The sequence below is a fragment of the Ambystoma mexicanum genome, chromosome 5q (assembly GCF_040938575.1).
Source record: "Ambystoma mexicanum isolate Mex_15411 chromosome 5q, UKY_AmexF1_1, whole genome shotgun sequence".
Classification (NCBI taxonomy): domain Eukaryota; kingdom Metazoa; phylum Chordata; class Amphibia; order Caudata; family Ambystomatidae; genus Ambystoma; species Ambystoma mexicanum.
The window spans coordinates 1,133,959,161-1,133,978,089 of NC_090933.1; the positions used below are offsets into that span (position 1 = coordinate 1,133,959,161).

Genomic DNA, 18,929 nt, shown 5'->3' on the forward strand with positions numbered 1-18,929 from the left:
GTGGGAAGAGGTACAATAGACAGGCAGGGGGCTGAGAGTAATGTGGAACTTAGAAAAGGAGAGAGCCTGAGGAGAAGAGAGTAATATTGGAGACCTCTGTCTTCAACTCAAAAACGTCAAGGTGCACGGGTTGTGAGAGAGTCCAAGGAACGAAGTTGGATTCAGATTTGTGGAAAACACCTATTGTTAGACCGCTGAGGGTACTAGACCCAGGGAAGCGCTTATCTAGCTAGTGGGTGAGAAGAGGCACCACCCTCACATGAGAAATTCAGGGACTTTGTTTGGCATTCACAAGACTTTTTCTAACTTGATCTTTGTGTTGGTCTGTTGTTGTACTGTAAACCATACCTTTGGAGTCCAGTCATGTACCTCCCACGAAGCCTAACAGTAATTAAAAGATCCAGATGTGGGGGAGAGAAAGTAGAAACAATATGCCATGTCCATGCACACAGAAATATTGAACAGGTACGGACTGGATTTACTGAAACTACGTATTGTACCCAGACCTTTAAATGATTCTAATATGCTGGTACCTACTCCCCCACACCCATCTGTGGAAAGAAATGGTGACTTTGTTGCGCACTTGGCAAAAGCAATCTTCTATTAGAGCCAGGTATTTATCTCACATGAAAGCCTGGCAAAAAGGCATACCTTTTTGGTACAAGCCCTCTTTGCTTATGTTGTGCAATGCATCTAAACTTGATCTGAACATGATATCTACTCAAAGTCATTAGCCTTTTCTCTGGGCAGCATCTGATCTTCAACTATTTGTTCAATATAGGCCACATCACCCTCCCCTCTGCCTACAGATCTACCTCACATCATACAGTAGATGGACATACATATACACCTGCTCTGGGGTTAGGAGGGACAGAAAAAAAGGCATAGAAAGACATCAAATTCATGATAGCTGAACAGTACAGAACTGAGGAGTCCATGCTTCAGATCAGATCCATGCTTCCGATCAGAGGTTTCAGGTAATGATCTAAGCACCTGGAACGGTGCTACCTGTCACTGGTATAGACTACTCCAGGGGCTTTTCTTTGGAAAAGGACATTTTTTTTCATAAACCATTGAGAATTGGAATCTGGCTAGATAAGAGTGCTTTTATTTAAATAATAAAATAGGTGTTTAAATAAGAATGATGGTCATACTTACTGCAGGCAGTGCAAAAAAGGAGACTCCAACCAGAGAAAATGTTGCAGCTATCAAGCGTCCTTCCCACGTCTTGGGGGTTTTGTCACCATAGCCAATTGTGGCAAGAGTAATCTGTGGGGAGAATATGGCTGCATTTATATCATCAAGCAAATGTACTATTCAGTGTACTATTTAGCTTAGAAACATCAAACTAATGAGCAGCAGGAATGATCAATCATCATATGGCCCTCTATGCTGAATTACAAATATAGTACATGCGCTCCACCTTGCCCTTGTGTACACATTGCTTTTGGTAGCCTGCCCACTCACTGAGCATAGAACCATTTCTATGTGAACATATCCCAGGGTCATCGACAACCGTTGTTCCTACCCACCATTTGATGGCACTGTTTGTTAAAGGGTTTGTTTTCAAAACAATGCCCTTTTTGCAATAAATAAACATAAGTCGAGCAGAGTCTTTGGAGCAGTGCTGCAGTGTTTGGAGGGTTTCTACAGTCTCTATTGTCCATGGGCGTGACTCTGTTTAAAGCTGACTTGCACCGCGGAGCACAGTCGAGAAGAGTCTTTGGAACAGTGCTGCAGTGTTTGGAGTGTTTCTGCAGTCTCTATTGTCCGTGGGCGTGACTCTGTTAAAAGCTGACTCACACCGCAGAGCGGTCGCAGAGTCGAGCAGAGTCTTTGGAGCGGTGCTGCAGTGTTTGGAGTGTTTCTGCAGTCTCTATTGTCTGTGGGCGTGACTCTGTTAAAAGCTGACTCGCATCGTGGAGTGGTCGCGGAGTCGAGCAGAGTCTTTGGAGTCCTTGAAGCCCGCGGTGTCGGTTTGAGACTTTGTATCAGCAGAAGACTCTAGTGCAAACAAAGAGCCCATTCGTCTTTATGGAGAAACCGTTTCTCAGCATGCAGGATAGAGCGAAGTCGCTGCATCTACCTCACTTGCTCCCTGCGAAGACACACGCTCAGCTGCGTCAGGAACACGACGAGTCAAGGCTTGAGCTGTGCGAGCAGACGGAGTCTCCAAGCGCAAGAACATTGCAACAAGTTAATCCTTCACTTACGAGTCAAAGTCAAACTGCAACTTCCTGTGATGTGCCCGTGCTTACATCCATGCCAAGTACAACCCTATCCCCACCTGATATGGTTGACTCACGGATCCCGCGCGTCTTGGTGGAAGTCAGCAGTTCGTCATTTGGAGTACCGCCACAGAGTGCAAGGACAGTGGTCCTTAAACTGTGCTCTGCACCTAATGAACTCTTCCAGGATGGGCCTGATGTTCATATGGACAGTGAGCACAGTGATGTGGGTACGACTGTAGAGTGTGCCAAAGAAAATACAGAACATTCAGAACAAACAACTTCAGAAAAAACAAATCAGATATCACATCTACGCGTGCTCGTGTGGCGTGCTGAACAAGCCACGAGAGGGTGTGATTGCGATCAACCTCACAAACTAATTGGTATGTGTGAGCAACCAAATCGCTCAAACAACCAGTGCAAGGAGAGAGCACTGGCTGATCCACCTGGAACATCAAAGTGTGTCATGACCCCAAAGCACTTATTATAGAATTACCCAGTAAACGGGACGGTTCTGCTTCGGTACAAAATATGTGGGACTTTCAGCCTGCGGGAATGATGGCAGCAACGACGGAAAAAGAAGATGATGTATTTGGCAAGCATTTACCCTACCCTCTCCCTGAAGGTTACGGAGTGTTGGGGTCAACACAAGTGCTAAGTGCAAGGGGAGACAGACGAAATTCATTAGAAGTAGTCAATAAATTATTACACAACCTAACTCAATTAAACAAGGGATGCATCCATAAACAGATGGAGGACAAAGCGATCCTTACAGAGACCAGTTCCTTGCAAAAGAGTGAGGAAACTAGGACGATTGAGATGATTGAGATACTGTCTGATGAGAGGTGGCAAAGTGGTCAATATAAGCGCTGAAGGATCGATTCTAGTGCATCATCTAGTCTGAGCTGCTCTCAACAGACAAACATCAAGACTCACACAACGCTCCCTGACAAGGCTGCCTCACACAAACGGGATGTAATGATAGAACACAAGAAAGGATCTACCGCGTCTTCAGAATTATCTGTAACCGACTCATCGATAATGGAGCGCGATTATCAAAAAATAAGACGTGCTAAGTTCAGAGCTTGTGCGAGGCATGACGAGCGTGAAAAGGACCAAAATGAAAAGACAACACAAGATTTGCCATCTATTTTGATGTCCACAATGTCCATAACCATCTCTCCCTTCATTAAATTATACGTGCAAATAAATGATAATGTGAAAGACTTAACAACGTTGGTTGCGCTAATAAATTCGAAAAATACCTAATCTCGAAAGTAATAATCATCTGTTCAAATACACTTATGATATGAACAAAAGGATTGAGGACTCACTAAATATTCTGACTGAGCAAAGAAAAAGCTGCAACATGGACAAAAAACTGTTTGCGGAAGTGGCAAAAGAAGCATTAGGCTTGCTGAAAGTTAGAACACCAACACCAGGCCTCTAAACTAAGCAGGATAGTGAAGCACGCCAGTGATTACAGAGCAAAAAAGACGAGACAACATTAGAGGAACGCAACTGCATATACAATCAAGAACACAGCACTGAGGGCAAGATTCAAGGTGCAGATTGTGGCATCAATCTGAATAGTAATATAGGACTTGGGAGGTCCCTGGCCGAGTTGGTAGTCGCAAATAGAAGTGCTGAGAACCCTGATAGAAGCCGAAAAACCAAAGACATAGAAGGCAAGTTCCAAGGCGCAGTTTGTAGTATCATTCTGAACAGCAATGTGGGTCTTGGGGGGGAGGGGGTCTTTGCATGCTCTGGAAGTTACAACTGGGGGCCTCGAGAAGCCTAATGCAAGAGATGCAAGACCTAACACAAGCCACGAAAGGGCAACTGTGGAATCTATCGAAGAGAAGGAATGCAAAACATCAAAAGCGTCGAAAGAAATGATTGCAACGCCACTATGCCTCATAATTACCATAACAGATGACACTGTTGCAATATCAAAGACTGCGCAGGAATTAACCATGAATTCTCCATTTGCCAGTGCTTTGAAAAGTAGTATGGCACAAAATATTCTTGCAATACAAGATCCACAAGTGCCTACCACCTCAGAAGAAATGGAAGGCGCTAGTAACAAAACAATGGAAGAAACCAACGAGTGTATTGGGAAAAAAACTGGAAAACAATGGGATATTTGCCATTTTTAGTGAAAGCAACATGAAGGCAAGGACGCAAGTAGGGAAAAAATGAGAAGTAAAAAAACGGAAAATCAAAGCACCAAAAAATATCAGCCATGTAACAACTCAAGGAAGTTTTTACGCAACATAAAGACGGTAAATGTCACTGTAAACACTAATAGCGATCTAGTGCCTAAAAACAAAAAGATTAATGCAGAGAGAGGCTAAACAAAGCCCGCCTGAAACTAAACTGTTGGTGGAATTAGCGGACAGTGACGAAGCTTCGATTGAGTTGATGGACATGTCCTTTTATGAAGATGACTGCAGTGGTGCACAAGTGCAGCCAGCTATCTCGGATGTGACGGCCCTTAAAGTCATTCCAATGATTGAGCCTGTGACCAATAAGCCAAACACGCAGAAATCGGCGGTTCAAGAAATTCCCATAGTGCAAAACACAATGAAACATACAATACCATCTAAAAAGGAGCTGGCTAATGAGATAAAAGCTGTCCTATCAAAAAGAACATGCATAGTGATTCAAGCGACTATGTCAACAGATTTGGGGCCTCTGACAAACGGGAGTCCCATTTTTACTACACTCAATGAAAAATGGGAAAGACTGGCTCAAGAATCACTGATAATGACATCAGGCAAAGGATCTAACAAAATAGTAACAGTATGCGAAAACACTAAGTCAGCCATAGCAGCGAATCCTATAAACGGACCGAGATTTGTGGTAGGATCGCAGGTGCCGTTTATAAAATATCACAACAGACAGCCGATCAAGAAGAACAAAGCAGAGGCATTACAACCAACAACAGACAGCGGGCCTCATTACGACCCTGGCGGAACGGGGTTAACGGCGCCGTAAAAGGTGCCGGCGCCGTCAACCCCGTTTCGCCACATTACGAGGTCCCCTCGCGGGACACGGTAAGCATGCCTGGAAAAACCAGGCGTGCTTACCGGGTCCCGCGAGGGGAATAAGGAGCAAACAACGGGCCAAATCGTAATGGTCCGTTGTTTGCTCCCTCTCCCATTCCCATTCAGCCCTATGGGGGCTGAAATGGGAATGGGGAAGGACCGGGTCCGGGTCCTTGGAGGGAGGAATTACTGGGCCTTTCGAACTCGGAATGGCGATGCGATTTCGGCAGCAGCCATGCCGCCAATAGCGGCATGGCTACCGCCGAACTTGTAATGAGGCCCAGCGTGTAATTGATCCAGAAGAACAAAGGAAAGGTGTCGCAATCAACAAAAAATGTGCGCAAACACATGCTAGAAAACTACTGGCGCCGTAAAGACTTGGGCTGGAACGTATTGTGAGTACCGATAATCTCATCTTGAATCGCAACAATGTCCTATTCCTGCTCCACTACATGCCAAGTCTTAGAACTATTGAATCTAATGATTTAAAAATCGTGGAGTTTGCGAGGAGGTGCAAAATGATAAAGTGATTCTACACTTAGATTCAGAAATTATATACAACAGCTTGATGGATGCTGCTCCAGTGCTTAAGTCACTGGGTTTTGACTTTTTTGAAATACCGGATGAAGTTTGTGGGCCCCTAAAAGATGAGAAAAACAATGGCAATCATATAAAGGAACAAACGCAGAGGCGCATGGTGGATTTGTTGGAGACCCACAGAGATGCGAAAACATGAAGCAAAATGACTCAAATCGAAATAGAAAAAACAGCTGAACACAGAGTATGTGAGGACATCAAATTGTCACATAAAGGACAGATTAAGGATCAAATTAAAATAACGTTAGGATGTGGTAACATGACAAGGGACAGTAGTCAGGCCACTGGGGCCGTGCAGAAAACCGCAGAGACGACTAATGACTTGCAATGGCTGGCTGAAGCACTTACTGCAAACACCCAAAAGAACAGCCACAATTAATGCAAGGACCATAAGGGAAGGATCTCGACAGTGATTGGCTCCTGGAACACCAGAAGATTTCGGCACCTGTTTCAAAACAACGGGTTGACTGACATTCACATAATATGTCTACAGGAAACCTGGCTTGCAGACTGTTCTCTTTCTGACGAATTTGAGGTTGCAATCAATATAGCCATAAGAAGATCTAAGGGGAGACCAATGGCTGGACTCTTAACACTTGTCCGAAAAAATTCTGGTTTCAGAATTATTAAATCTTGGAACATATCCCCCTATATACAGGCAACTGTGATTGAAATGCTTAAATACGAACCAATCTATGTCATTAACCTATATTGGCATCACGTAGCGGGAGGGACAACAGCCTTCATTGACAAAGAATCACCTCTTATAGATAATATATATGAAGAAGTGAGTGCACCGAATCTCATCATTTGTGGAGACCTAAACATCAATTGTCTGAACATAAATCAAGAAAGGAGAAACCAGACATCGGTTAAGTGGTGTCTTGAAATAGATTGAAGAAATATGATGATATAATGGAAACACCAGCGGTGACGTTCCTGCCAATCCTACGCGGAGTCGAATTGGTCAAAAGTCTATTCTAGACTATTTTATTGTGTCAGAAAGTATACACAAACGAGTCGCTCACATGCAGGTGAGAGACTTGGCCACATAGCCACATAGAGATCATAACATGGTAAAGGTAACATTAACCATGGCTAAAGAATCAAACCACTCAGGGTGCAACCATAGCATCACAGTTGATTACAATAGAGTGGGATTACAACTCAATGACACCGATGTAAACTCAATCTCAAGGAAATAATGTGAAGAACACGATGAGGTTGAATATGGACACCTGCTAACCCAATTCACAGAAAAGCATCAAGGATTAAAAAATCGTAAATTTGCACCAAAACACAAATTTGACCTTAAAATATTGAAGAGAATATGGCAAATGCATGGCAAAATTAGAAATGCGCCAAGAGAGAACATAGCCATCTTCATAGAGGCAAAAAGAGTTGCAGAACAAAAATATCAGAACTGGATCAAAGCACACAGAGTGCTCATGTTACAGAATGATTTGGAACTAATGATGATACAATTAAAAAACAAAAAATTGCGTGAGTTCTTGAAAATAATTAACCACGAGAGTGCATCTCAAACAGCATTACAGACCAATATGGTACCTGAAACAGTATGGACATCATACCATAGTGAACTCGAAAGTAAAAAAGGTAACACAGAAGAACCGTCTTCACCTATTCTTACACACTGGAACTTAAACTTTGAGAAAAACAACCTTCAGGACATTATTAGAGGGTAAGCTCGTCGAGGGCCCTTGGCCTGGCGGCCTAACAAACTTCACTTTAAAAAAGAATCCGGAAGAGTGGGTGGACTTATGCTATTCTCTATTCAACAGAATCATCGTAAAATGCACAATCCCAGCATCCTGGAAAAGTGCTGTAATCGTACCAATATTCATAAAAGGAAACAGGGCAATCCTAAAGACTACAGCCCAATAGCAATTTTGGATGTTTTGGGAAAAGTTTATGCCACACTCTTACAACAAAAGCTGCTCAACTGGATCAAAGAGTCCCAGCACGCAGATTTAAGACAGTCGGGATTTGTGAAGGGAGTTGGGAGTGGACTGAATCTCCTAATATTAAATCTTGTGAAAATGGAGGCGATAAGAACTGGAGGCAAAGTGTATCTAGCCCTCATAGACTTTTCTCATGCATTTGACAGTATAGACCGGGAATTGCTGTGGTCCAAGATGAAAGAATGGCAGTGTCCGCCAAGTTTATTGGCAGCAACTAAGGAACTACATACCGAGACCAACATCAAGATTTGCTTAGATCAGACGGGCACCTTGTCAACTGCTATTAGAACTTTTTTCGGTGTTAAACAAGGTTGTCCCTTGGCCTCTATCATCTTTAATATGTTCCTTTCTGATATTGGACACGCTTTCGAGGAGGTATCTTCATTCGGTACAACGTCCTTTCATCGCGGGACGTTTTTTCGCATTTTCTTTTCAGCTAATTTTTTAATGAAAAAACCCATCAAACCCATCGAACATCCCATGATGAAATGACAGGTCAGACCTGGCGGGTGAAAAGGCACCCGCGAGCAGAACTCGTAGTTTGCCGGTCCGGTAACAATGGTACCAGCAAGCTTACCGGTACCATTATTTCCGGATCGGCAAACTCATAGGCCCTGATTCATGGAAGTGTTTTATAATGGCGCATTCCCATAGGAAAATGTTCCATGAATCAGGCTCATAATGAAGGCCAAAGTCTTTGTATCAAAATAGTATGTCGGTAATACAATATATTTGCCATCAATATCCTATCAGATTCAATTTACCAACCGCTACGTCACTGACATTCATTCGCATGAGCCCAGTTACAAACATAGTGCATCACAAGTCATTTACAGATGTGTACATTATGACATTTTCCAGATCTAAGTCTGATTTACACCTGAACAAATATTTGTGAATTGGACACTAAAATGTAGATAATACGGGTTCTCAGTATCTTAGAACATTGGCGTAAATATCCAGTAGGATTAGAAATCCATGCACATTCTCATAAAGCATTATTTTTGAGGAACCCGAGTAAAACAGATATCTCAATTTTTAGAATTGTTAATTTGGTTAGGATTTAAACTGAGGTATGAGTATAAGTTTCTGTTGACTAAACCGGGCCTCAATCCTGTTCAGAAATTCTGATCTACCACATACTTTGATTAAAATGCCTTAAGTACGCTGTACAACCCATACAGTAAAAGCTGGATTATCCATCATAATAGGAACTGGACAATCAAAGAAGCTGGATAACCAACTGTCTGGTATCGGGGAGACCGAGTGCAGAAAACAGAGCAAAAAGGCAGATTAATAAAGCTTAAGGTCCTTCTGCCTTGCTTAGCAGCACTCTGCCATCAAGAACCGCTCTCTTCAGGTCTCAAAACTGTAATATCTCACATTTTCTAACACAGAATGTGATTATTACTGGAAATGGGAGGTGTCGGTTAATACAGCTTTCTATTTTATAGGCTGCTGGATAACAAAGCATCTATTGTATGTTGTAATATTGTAAAGGAAACAGAAATAAGTATGATTTCATTAAATACATTGGGCCTCATAGGTATGCAAGAAAAGTGGTGTTAAAAGTGGTGGTAATTCCGTTACCGCCACTTTGCCCACACCGCCAAACGACAAGTTTGCCGGTGGAGGTTGACTGATTTACGTCGAGCTAAGAGCTGGAGGTAAACCAGGCCCCCACCGGTGAAAAACAGCTAGTATTACCGGCACTGGTATTACCGGTGCCAGTAATGCCAGCATTCCCCCTATGGAGTCCTATGGGACTCCATGGAATGGGGATTTCCCACCGTTGCTGGCACCTGTAATATCCTGGTAATTCTGGGCTATCAGGCACCGGTAGCAGTAGGTCCATTTGCTAGTATCCTGCCGGTAATACCGGCAAACAGATAATGACCCCCTTTGACTCTGAGTACATTTAAGCACTGGCAGCTGCACACGAATCAGCATGTTGTATTGATTAACATGACTGAAATGCAAGTAACATAGAAGAAGACCTGAGAGTTTAGTACTCAAGGTGATTAATAAAGAGTAGCACGACCCACTGCCGGGACACACTCTACATCGAATCCAAAATGTCACAGTGACTTGCTCATTCTTCATCTATCGAAGCCGCATTGATAGAGACAAGGATAACGCAGTAACCTACCAGCCCCCACCATAGTGCATCGGCGTAGGTTTCAAAATCTTCAGGTTCAACTGAACCTTGTGCATTTGTTTCAGGTACGTCTTTTTCAACCAAGTAAACAAGAAACGAGGAGAGGATAAGTGTCAGGAAACCGATGTACCAGGCAGTGATGAGCTCCTAGGAAATAAAACAATATTGAGAAAATAAGGCAAGCAGTATCAAGTAATACACATGTTTGGCATCCAAGCACATTTGCACAAATAAAAGGCATGGGGGTACTTAATGATCAAAGCTGGTTATAAGATGCAGCAAGCTAAGTGCTCATGGCATACTATAACCGCAAAGTCTACAAAAACTCACATAGAGTATCTGTGTGAAGGAGAGCCGGGCTGAACATGAAACTGTTTGATACTTAGTACACCTTGCATATCTGGTCTGTGGGCTCAAGCATTGGATACTTTCACCCAGATTTGCATTGGACACCTGCACTCATGCGCTACCGATTCCACCTGTCCCGCAGTGGGCACCCCACAGGGGTCTGTCCTGGGTTCTCTCCTCCATACACTGTGTACCTCCACTCTTGGCAAACTAAATCTCATGCTTTGGCTTCTCCTATCATGTCTTTGCTGAAGACAGTCACATCTTCTTCTCCTTTACCTCCACACTTTTCAACAAGATTGTTTACTGTTTCTTTGCCATCCGCCACTGGCTGGATCTTCACTGTTCATTGCTTAATTCCTCAAAGAAAGAGGATATTTATCTCCTGGCCACTGTGCTCCACCCGTCCACCATGACGATCTCACTGCATGTATTTTTGAAGTCCTCTTCAATAGCAATCTCAGGCTCAATTATTTCATGACATCTCTGCTACTGCTTCAGGACTCAAACAATCAAACATCTGGAAGATCTGCCCTCTCCTTTCCTACTATGCTACACAACTTTCATCTCCACTCCAGTACTCAGTCAACTTGACTCCTGCTCCATCCTTATCCTGGTGCTTCCTCCAAACCATCCTCTTCACATAAGGTCTCTCGCAGCACCATGTTTGCCATTCAACTGTCTGTAATGTAATGACCAAAGATGCATGAGTTGTAATGACTACTCTGTTTGTAGCAAGCATAATGCGCCAACGACTGCTGCCAATCCTGTACCCCCTGTAACTAAGCTCCTGCAAGTTACAGCGCCACAATGCCCTTGGGCTGTCTGCGCGCTATATAAATATAAATAAATAAATAAATACCCTTGCACTCCTGTTGACCAATTTCTCTCTTGCTAATCCTATACCTGTGTCTTCCACTCTAGCAACACAATGAACCTTCACATTCATTGCCAAATCTGCAGATACTTCTGGTACCGATCCTTCTCTCTACGTGAGCCTCAACACTGGAACTACCTACCTACTGAAAGGAAAAACACCTCCAACATCTATGCTTTCAAGTTAGCATTTCATCTCATCTCCTCCTATTAGACATTGTACCCTCACCCCCTCTAAGCATCCCCTCTCTCATCCTCATGATTGCATTACCATGTCCTCCCAGCCCATTATCGCTCATGCCCCAGTGTATGTGCTGTCTGCGGTATAGGTTGTAACTCACCCCTTTCACCAACCAGCCTATTACTCATTCTCATATCCTAACATAAGTCAACTGCCTGCAGGACTTCTCCAATTAGTTTATGCACCTATGGTTGTGTTTCTATTGAAAGCACATGCTCCAAATAAATATAATATAGAAAGGTGGATGCAACTTGTGAGTTGCTAGTGATGATCTTTTAAGGGGTGGAAACAGTCGCAAAGGACGGAAACGCTGATGTTGTGAAAGCGTGCTGCCATACTTGTGACTGCAATACAGGCATTGCACGGCCTGCACCAGGGTGAGTGAAACATACCGAAAAGAGCCTCAGGAATCACCTGAATTGTGGACCTCCACAAGCTCAAGGTCTGCCTCACATTCATTCAGTCCTGCATGTCCAGTTCTTTCCTGATGCCAAACCCATCCAAGTACAAATTCTGACTGCTAGCCAACAACACTGAACACCCTGATATCCAGACATGGCACTCTGCTATGAACATCAAAGGCTTCAAACCCCAGCATGCCACCTGTGCCAGGTCCCATAGGTTTGACATCGCCAGACACCTTTCCATCAAGCAGTAAATAGCAAGGATGATACAGACAGTTTTGTACCCACTTTCTCTCTTGTGCAAAATCAAGCCCTTATTCTCAGAAAACAACTTCAGGTATGCTGTCTAAGCCTTAGTCCACTCCTACTTGGATGGTGGCAATGTTGTTTTGGAAGGCCAGCAAGTACCTGGGCATCCCTGAGATGTGTGTTACATGCTGCATAAAAGGACTCTGCAAATTCAAAAATATCACCCCAAACGTCATCAAACTGCACTGATTTTCACTGCAAGCATGTATCATCTTCAAATACTGACACATCATCTACAAGGATGTCACCCTGAAGTCCCCAAGCTAATCCACTGAGAAACTCAGCATCTGTGGTGACCTCAGATGAACCAGAAGTAAGGACATGTGCAGACATGAACTCTGCCGGTGCAGGATGGAAAAAATAAGAAGGCATGCCTTCCCTGTCTATCCCCCTAGATGCTAGAACTGGCTGTTTTTGTGTGTTCGATTTTAACCCACACAAAATCAGCACTGCATGCTGTAATGACAAGGTGAGGTATTACCACATGTTGAATTTTCCAGGCCCGCATGGAGTCCTATGGGACTTCAAAATGGGGAATAACGGTATGGTATGCATGGTAATCATATGGACCTCCTAGGATTCGAAGTATTTACTACATGCACACGAGTTTGGAGGTATCACCAGATGTAATACATCAAAACTGGTAATCAGGTCCTGTGTGTTTTGCAAGAGATCGTACAGGGCGGAGATGTGAGGGGTGGAGTTTTTTCCCCCCTAATTACACTTATCTGGAAGTAGATGAAAGCGGCTGAACGGGTCACGCAACCTTGGCACTAGCTCTAAAGGAAAGTCCTTGTGAAGAAGCAGATGGAGCGGTTTGCATAGTGTCCTTAACAGGCAAGAGACAGAAAGGAATGCAAATCTGAATTTGGCGGTAAAAGAGAGAGGCTTTTAAATTTATTTATTTTATTCAGATTTGTAGAGCGCACGTCAGCCCGGGGGCATCGTGGCGCTTGTCATGCCTGAACAGATAGCGGTGTTGGTGAGATGATGGGATAGACTATCATTGCATGTTAGGAAATAAATGCAACAAAAAAATACTTTGTGGTTCTTATATTTTATACTTAAAAACGCACAATAATCTTGACAGGCAGTTTACATGCATCCGTACTTTTGGCTATTTTAGGGATAGCACAAATTTAAACCGAAATTGATGCCAAATTAAGGTCAGTATACACAAAACTATTTATGTCTCCAAATGACCATGTTACCACAGCACACACATCTGCCATGAGCACATGTGGGCACCAGACCGCTCATAGAGGAGCTACAGGACAATAGCGATCGCTCAGCGTCTACTTAGCCTGGGAGAACCGTGCCATTGATCACACAAACACTTCCACCCTTCCATCCTTAGTGTCTGAAAAGCTATACATTTCTAGTTTATCTAGAAGTATGTCTGGCTCTTATCCAGTGCGTCCTATCAATTACTCTGTCCGTTCATTCCTTCTATGGAACTTCCAAAGGAACAAAGTGAGGCAGGCACGGAGGAAAGTTGCTGCCATCAACCTTTTTATAAAAAAATGTGAGTAGTTCGGCAAAGGTCCTCTCTCTCCCACTGCTCCATCGAGTTTGCCTATGCCACTGAATCCAAATGCCAAATTTGCACACGCTGCTATTCCTCTGCTCTAGTGGACATGGAGTAGTGCCACACGCACCTGAAGGCCGCCACAAATTCCCATTTCCATCAGCAGAAACAGAAAGCTACCTGTGTTTACAGTAGAGTTCTCACATTGCACTTCTCTAGTAGAGTGCTATCACTGGGAAGTTCACATCATTGATTTTTATTCCTGCAGGCTCTTGGGGAATCTAATAAGATCCTACTCCACCTAGTAACCTGACAATCATACCCCTCACAACAGTGATTTGCTTAGTATGTGCTGATGCCAATACTCAAGGTACATTCAAGATTTGCCAAAATAAAACGATGGGTTTGACAGGGTGGCTGCAAACCAGGTCCTCTCCATATTATGCCAACTCCCCAAAAAGTATAAGGTAGCACCTGGAAGCTCAACACCATTGCATAAGATGTCTGCCGCCAAGGAAGGAGTGAATTCTATTAGTACCCTTGGAATGCATTGCTCATGCGGAAACAGATTGTTTTATAGGGAAACCGAGGCTGCAATTGACATGCGTTGCAAATGTCCTCATAAGAAAACTACAAAACAAAATGGCTGCCAGACAACATAGTAAAGGGAGTAAGTATTTTTCATAGTACCATAGCTGAGCACAGGAGGGAAGTGCAAAGATGAGGGATAGGCTGGGGCTTACGGCTGAGAGGTAAGTGGGGCTGGGGCAGGCACATACATTCTGGGTTAGAGGCAGTGAGAGAGGGGAAGTGCAGGCCTTGGGGAAGTGTACGAGAAAATGAAAATAGGGGACAAGGAGGAGAGGTGCCGGCAATCTGGACAGAATGTAGGCATTAATTGCCGGATTACATCTGGATTCTCTGCCTCCTGATAGGTCAGAGTCATACCTCCAAGCTCTGATTACGTTGCCTATAACTAACTTGGCATCATGGACACAACATATCTTGTTGGACAGTCATTCTGCTGTTCCCCTTGTGAAAGGAAAGGCAGATGCACTTGGCGGTTCAGGTCACATCGCACAAGAGGACGAGCTTTATATTGAATTGTATCTAGTCCTCAGAATACCTCTTCTAACATCCATAATACCACCCAATGTGTGCTGGCATTTCATGAAATATGTACCATAGTGAATATTCACCTTTATTAGGTGCAGCCCATACTTCAACTAAGGGATTCACTTATTCAACGCTCCATTGCTCATCTGGGTCTTACTTTGCTGTGAGCACAAATGGCTGATCCCAGAAGTTTCCAGGTTCCTCCGCGTCGGTCCATGCGAAGCATCCTCAGAATCTGCAGAAAGCGCAAGCTTCGCAGTGACGTGGCCAGTACGTTGCCTTGATTTTTCCCAACAGCCACCACCGGCACAGAGGCAATCAGCACAAAGATATCTACAGAGGGAAAAGGATGGGTTTAACGATCTGCACAACTGACCCATGACTTTCCAATGACACACCCTGAGATACATGTCCCAACCTGGTAGTTAAACGACAGCCGAACACCCATCAGCTACAACGAGGCGCCTCCGATAAGGCGTCTACAAGAACTGTTCCTTTTCTTGGATAGCTTCCTAATTAGAAGATGAAAAACCTAAATTGCAGCATAACGAAATGTGTGTGGAGTCCCTGAGCCCACTAGTCAAATGATGACACATGGTCAGTTCTGAACAGAAAAAGCATGACGCGAGCAGTGCTATACTGCAATGGACAAGGATAAACTACACATGGAGACCAGTGATCTTAGTAGGAACCTTTTTTATGCAGCAACGAGTTCTGCTTACAGGTCATGTGTAACGGTACTAGAACCGGATACCACAATCCACAAAACCGTTGTACACATCTCTATTTACCTGCCCTGTATGAGCTGACCCAATTCGGGGAGTTGCATTGTATTATGTTCTGCTAGGTTACGTTGAGGTTATTGCTACGTTGTGTAATATCATATAAGGTTATCCTACATTTCTAATGTGACATGTCTATAATCATGATGCCCTAAAACCAGCGAGCACTATAGAATGTTAACCCCGGGCAAGGACCATGAGGTTAACTATCCACACTGCTGTCCTTGCGTAGACTGAGAGAGAGCAAGTGATGGGCTTTGTGTGGGATGGACTAACCAGACTTGTGGGTAGAAAGGGTGAGTTTTTAGTTGTCTATGAGACCAACTGATCCATTTGCCCTTCTGTTGTGTTACAGTGGCAAGTCGTCCACGGACGGATGCCCTGTTTGGGAAGGAAGCGGCTGCTGCTGCAAGGGCTCCTGGACTGGGGCAGAAGGCAGAAACTATTCATGAACTTCTGCTCATGCAGTGAAGTGCTTTGCTTGCATTTAACCCGTTGTGGGATAGTTCAAGCCAAGTCGTTTGTTTTATTGAAGTCAACTTTTTTCAGTTGTTAGTGTCATTTTAAGATATGAAAATGTTAAAAATTGATGTCTTATGCACATAACATAAAATGCACTTTATCATGCTGGGGTTGGATAAAGAAATATTCTCAACTTCAAGATTAGAATGGCCAGCAATGGGAGGCATCCTCAACAGAGAATACATACAAGCCAAGTAGCTGGGCGTAAATAAATGGGCCTAATAAGCTAAGGAGGCAGACCAAACAAAGAGTTCCTGGGAGGATCACCCCCCATGAGAAGAATGTTTAAAATAATGGTTAAAAATGGTGCATTTTACAGCATTTTCTGTGACAAACTGGTTTAAAAGCCACACCGTTTGCAAATGGTGTTATAGGGTCGCACATGGAAGCAACCAATAGATGCAAATCAACAACAGTGCACAGGAGACATTGTCAATGCATTTTCATGATGGCTTTACCCACAACAAATGCCATTTCATGCTGCTGGGTCAATACATGGCCATGCAGGCTGTACCAATGTATGCCAGTATTACCATATAAGAACTCCCACCCATAAAAAAAATGCCATGCCACAGAAATAAATCGTCAAATTGACTTCATTAAAAATAAACGATATTGCCTGAACTACCCATACTACTTAAATCTAAATTATCACCTCAGAAAGAAACTTTTTGTATATACATTGTTTACATGAAGAATATGTCAAAGCTTCAGATATGTTTTTATAAAGGCCTATTTATTGAATGTTAATTGGAAGGGGAGGAAATGCGTGTCTACTCAGCCATGAGGTTGCAGGTGGTAGCTTGTGGGGAGCTGGGTCTAGCCTTGGGTGCAGCTGCAGGATTCATTCAAGCAAAATGCTCAGATTAGCATAAAATGTGGGCACAGTGGCATTCTGCCTGGATAAGCTCCTCGAGGTAGAGACAGCAGAGATGGAGAAATGGCCCGAGTTCAGTGGCAAAGGGAGAGACACGTCTATGGGGGGTGCGGGAGGGAGGGGCGTAGAGCAGAGCGGCACATGGTTGAGTGAATGTCAGTGCTGACACACCTTACTTACTGATGCTGGCTTATTGTTCAGGTCCTATGCATAGCTGCCCCACACCAGGAACCTTACTGTCCATACAAAGTACTTGTTGTCAACTGCTGTGGACTGTTCTACCAATCCCTGCTTCCTAAACCGCTTGATGTTCTGTCCATTTTGCTGTCATCAGTCATGTTAGTAGACTTCCTATGATACCTATGGGCTGCCCAGGCCTTCTCCCTCCTCCACCATTTCAAGCTCACATGTAAAGGCCTTGGCAGTTCTGCATTCAAAACTGAGGGGGGGACTGTATCATTGTGGATGGAGCACTTTATGAAGAATGTCACTGTCCTCTTAATTAGGCCAGCCTGTATTGAAGGCTACTTAGTGGACCTCGTCTGGTACTTCACTGTTTTGTTTGAACTGGTCTGAATGGCCCAATTGGTTTTCATTTTCTCTCCACCATCATTTATTATTTTATTTGCTTTTTCTGTTCTGTTCACCATGGTTTAATTGATTTACCTGGTTCTCTTTTGTTCTGCCCACTATGCTTTTATTGTTTTAACTGGTTCCCTTTTCTTCTGCGCACCAAGGCTTTATTATTTTACCTGGTTCTCTTTTCTTCTGTGCACCATGCCTGTATTGTTTTACCTGGTTTTCTTTTGTTATGTCCACCATGTTTTTATTGTTTTACCTGGTTCCCTGTTCTTCTGTGCACCATGGTTTATTGTTTAACCTGTTCCCTTTTCTTCTGTGCCCCATTCCTTTATTGTTTTACCTGGTTCTCTTTTGTTCTGTCCACCATGGTTTTATTGTTTTACCTGGTTCCCCGTTGTTCTGTGCACCATAGTTTATTGTTTAACCTGTTCCCTTTTCTTCTGTTCACCATTCCATTATTGATTTACCTGGTTCCCTTTTTATCTGTGCACCATGGCTTTGTTTTACATGGTTCTCTTTTCTTCTGTTTACCATGAATGTACTGCTTTACCTAGTTCTGTTTTGTTCTGTCCACCATGGTTTTATTGTTTTGCTGGTTCTCTTTTGTTCTGTCCACTGTGTATGGTATGGTATTATAGTGTGACCAATCCATGTGGCCGCGGACTGAATGCTTGTTCTTACGGATCAGAGATAATTGACAATTTTCTTATCAAGGGAGGATAGCTCATAGGTAACACACTTGCCTTGGAAACAACACAACGCTGAAAATACTGGATTTGAAACACGGTCCCATGCTTAGTGGCTGGATTTCAGAATGAATTGCGACATTAAAAAAACATTTATTTTCATAACACCATGTGAGTTGCAGGGAAGCACGTTGGCAGAAGCAAGGAAAATAAGGGTGATACATTAATAAAAGGCTGAGGGTCAACACAGTAGGTTAATACAATAGGTTTTTGATATGTAAAGAAGGAAGCTGTAGCCTAGGTGCATTGGTATTGTAACTGCCAATATTCATCAGAAAACATTCACACATAACCTCAAACAATTGATAATAGATAAGTGCCAGAGAAGAAAAAAACAAAATGCAATCACCATTTGGAGTGATAATGGGTCTGTACTTACCCAGCAAGCATAGAGGCTTCCTGGCAAACTTGAGACGTCCCTTCCATCCTTTGTAGCGACAGCAGCAGCCAGCAGCCCAGATTCTTAAGCCAAACTCTGCTCCAAAGATGACAATGGCAAATGTTTCCTGCATCACAAAATACAAATATATGACTTTGTAAAACCTTCAAGTACTGAATAAGATCATTTACTTAAGGTGGAATT

The 18,929-nt window shown here is 43.3% G+C and overlaps 1 protein-coding gene across 3 annotated transcripts in view; it reads right to left on the reverse strand.

Moving 5' to 3' along the window:
- KCNQ3 (potassium voltage-gated channel subfamily Q member 3) overlaps positions 1 to 18,929 on the reverse strand; it is a 1,253,156-nt gene that overhangs the window by 332,318 nt on the left and 901,909 nt on the right. For all 3 annotated transcript variants that reach the window (XM_069621644.1, XM_069621646.1, XM_069621645.1), the window contains exons 3-6: positions 18,726 to 18,852; positions 14,995 to 15,170; positions 10,007 to 10,162; positions 1,159 to 1,269 (exon numbers count right to left, since the gene is read on the reverse strand). In XM_069621644.1, coding sequence (XP_069477745.1) covers positions 1,159 to 1,269; positions 10,007 to 10,162; positions 14,995 to 15,170; positions 18,726 to 18,852 — 570 coding nt within the window. The remainder of the gene's footprint in view (positions 1 to 1,158; positions 1,270 to 10,006; positions 10,163 to 14,994; positions 15,171 to 18,725; positions 18,853 to 18,929) is intronic.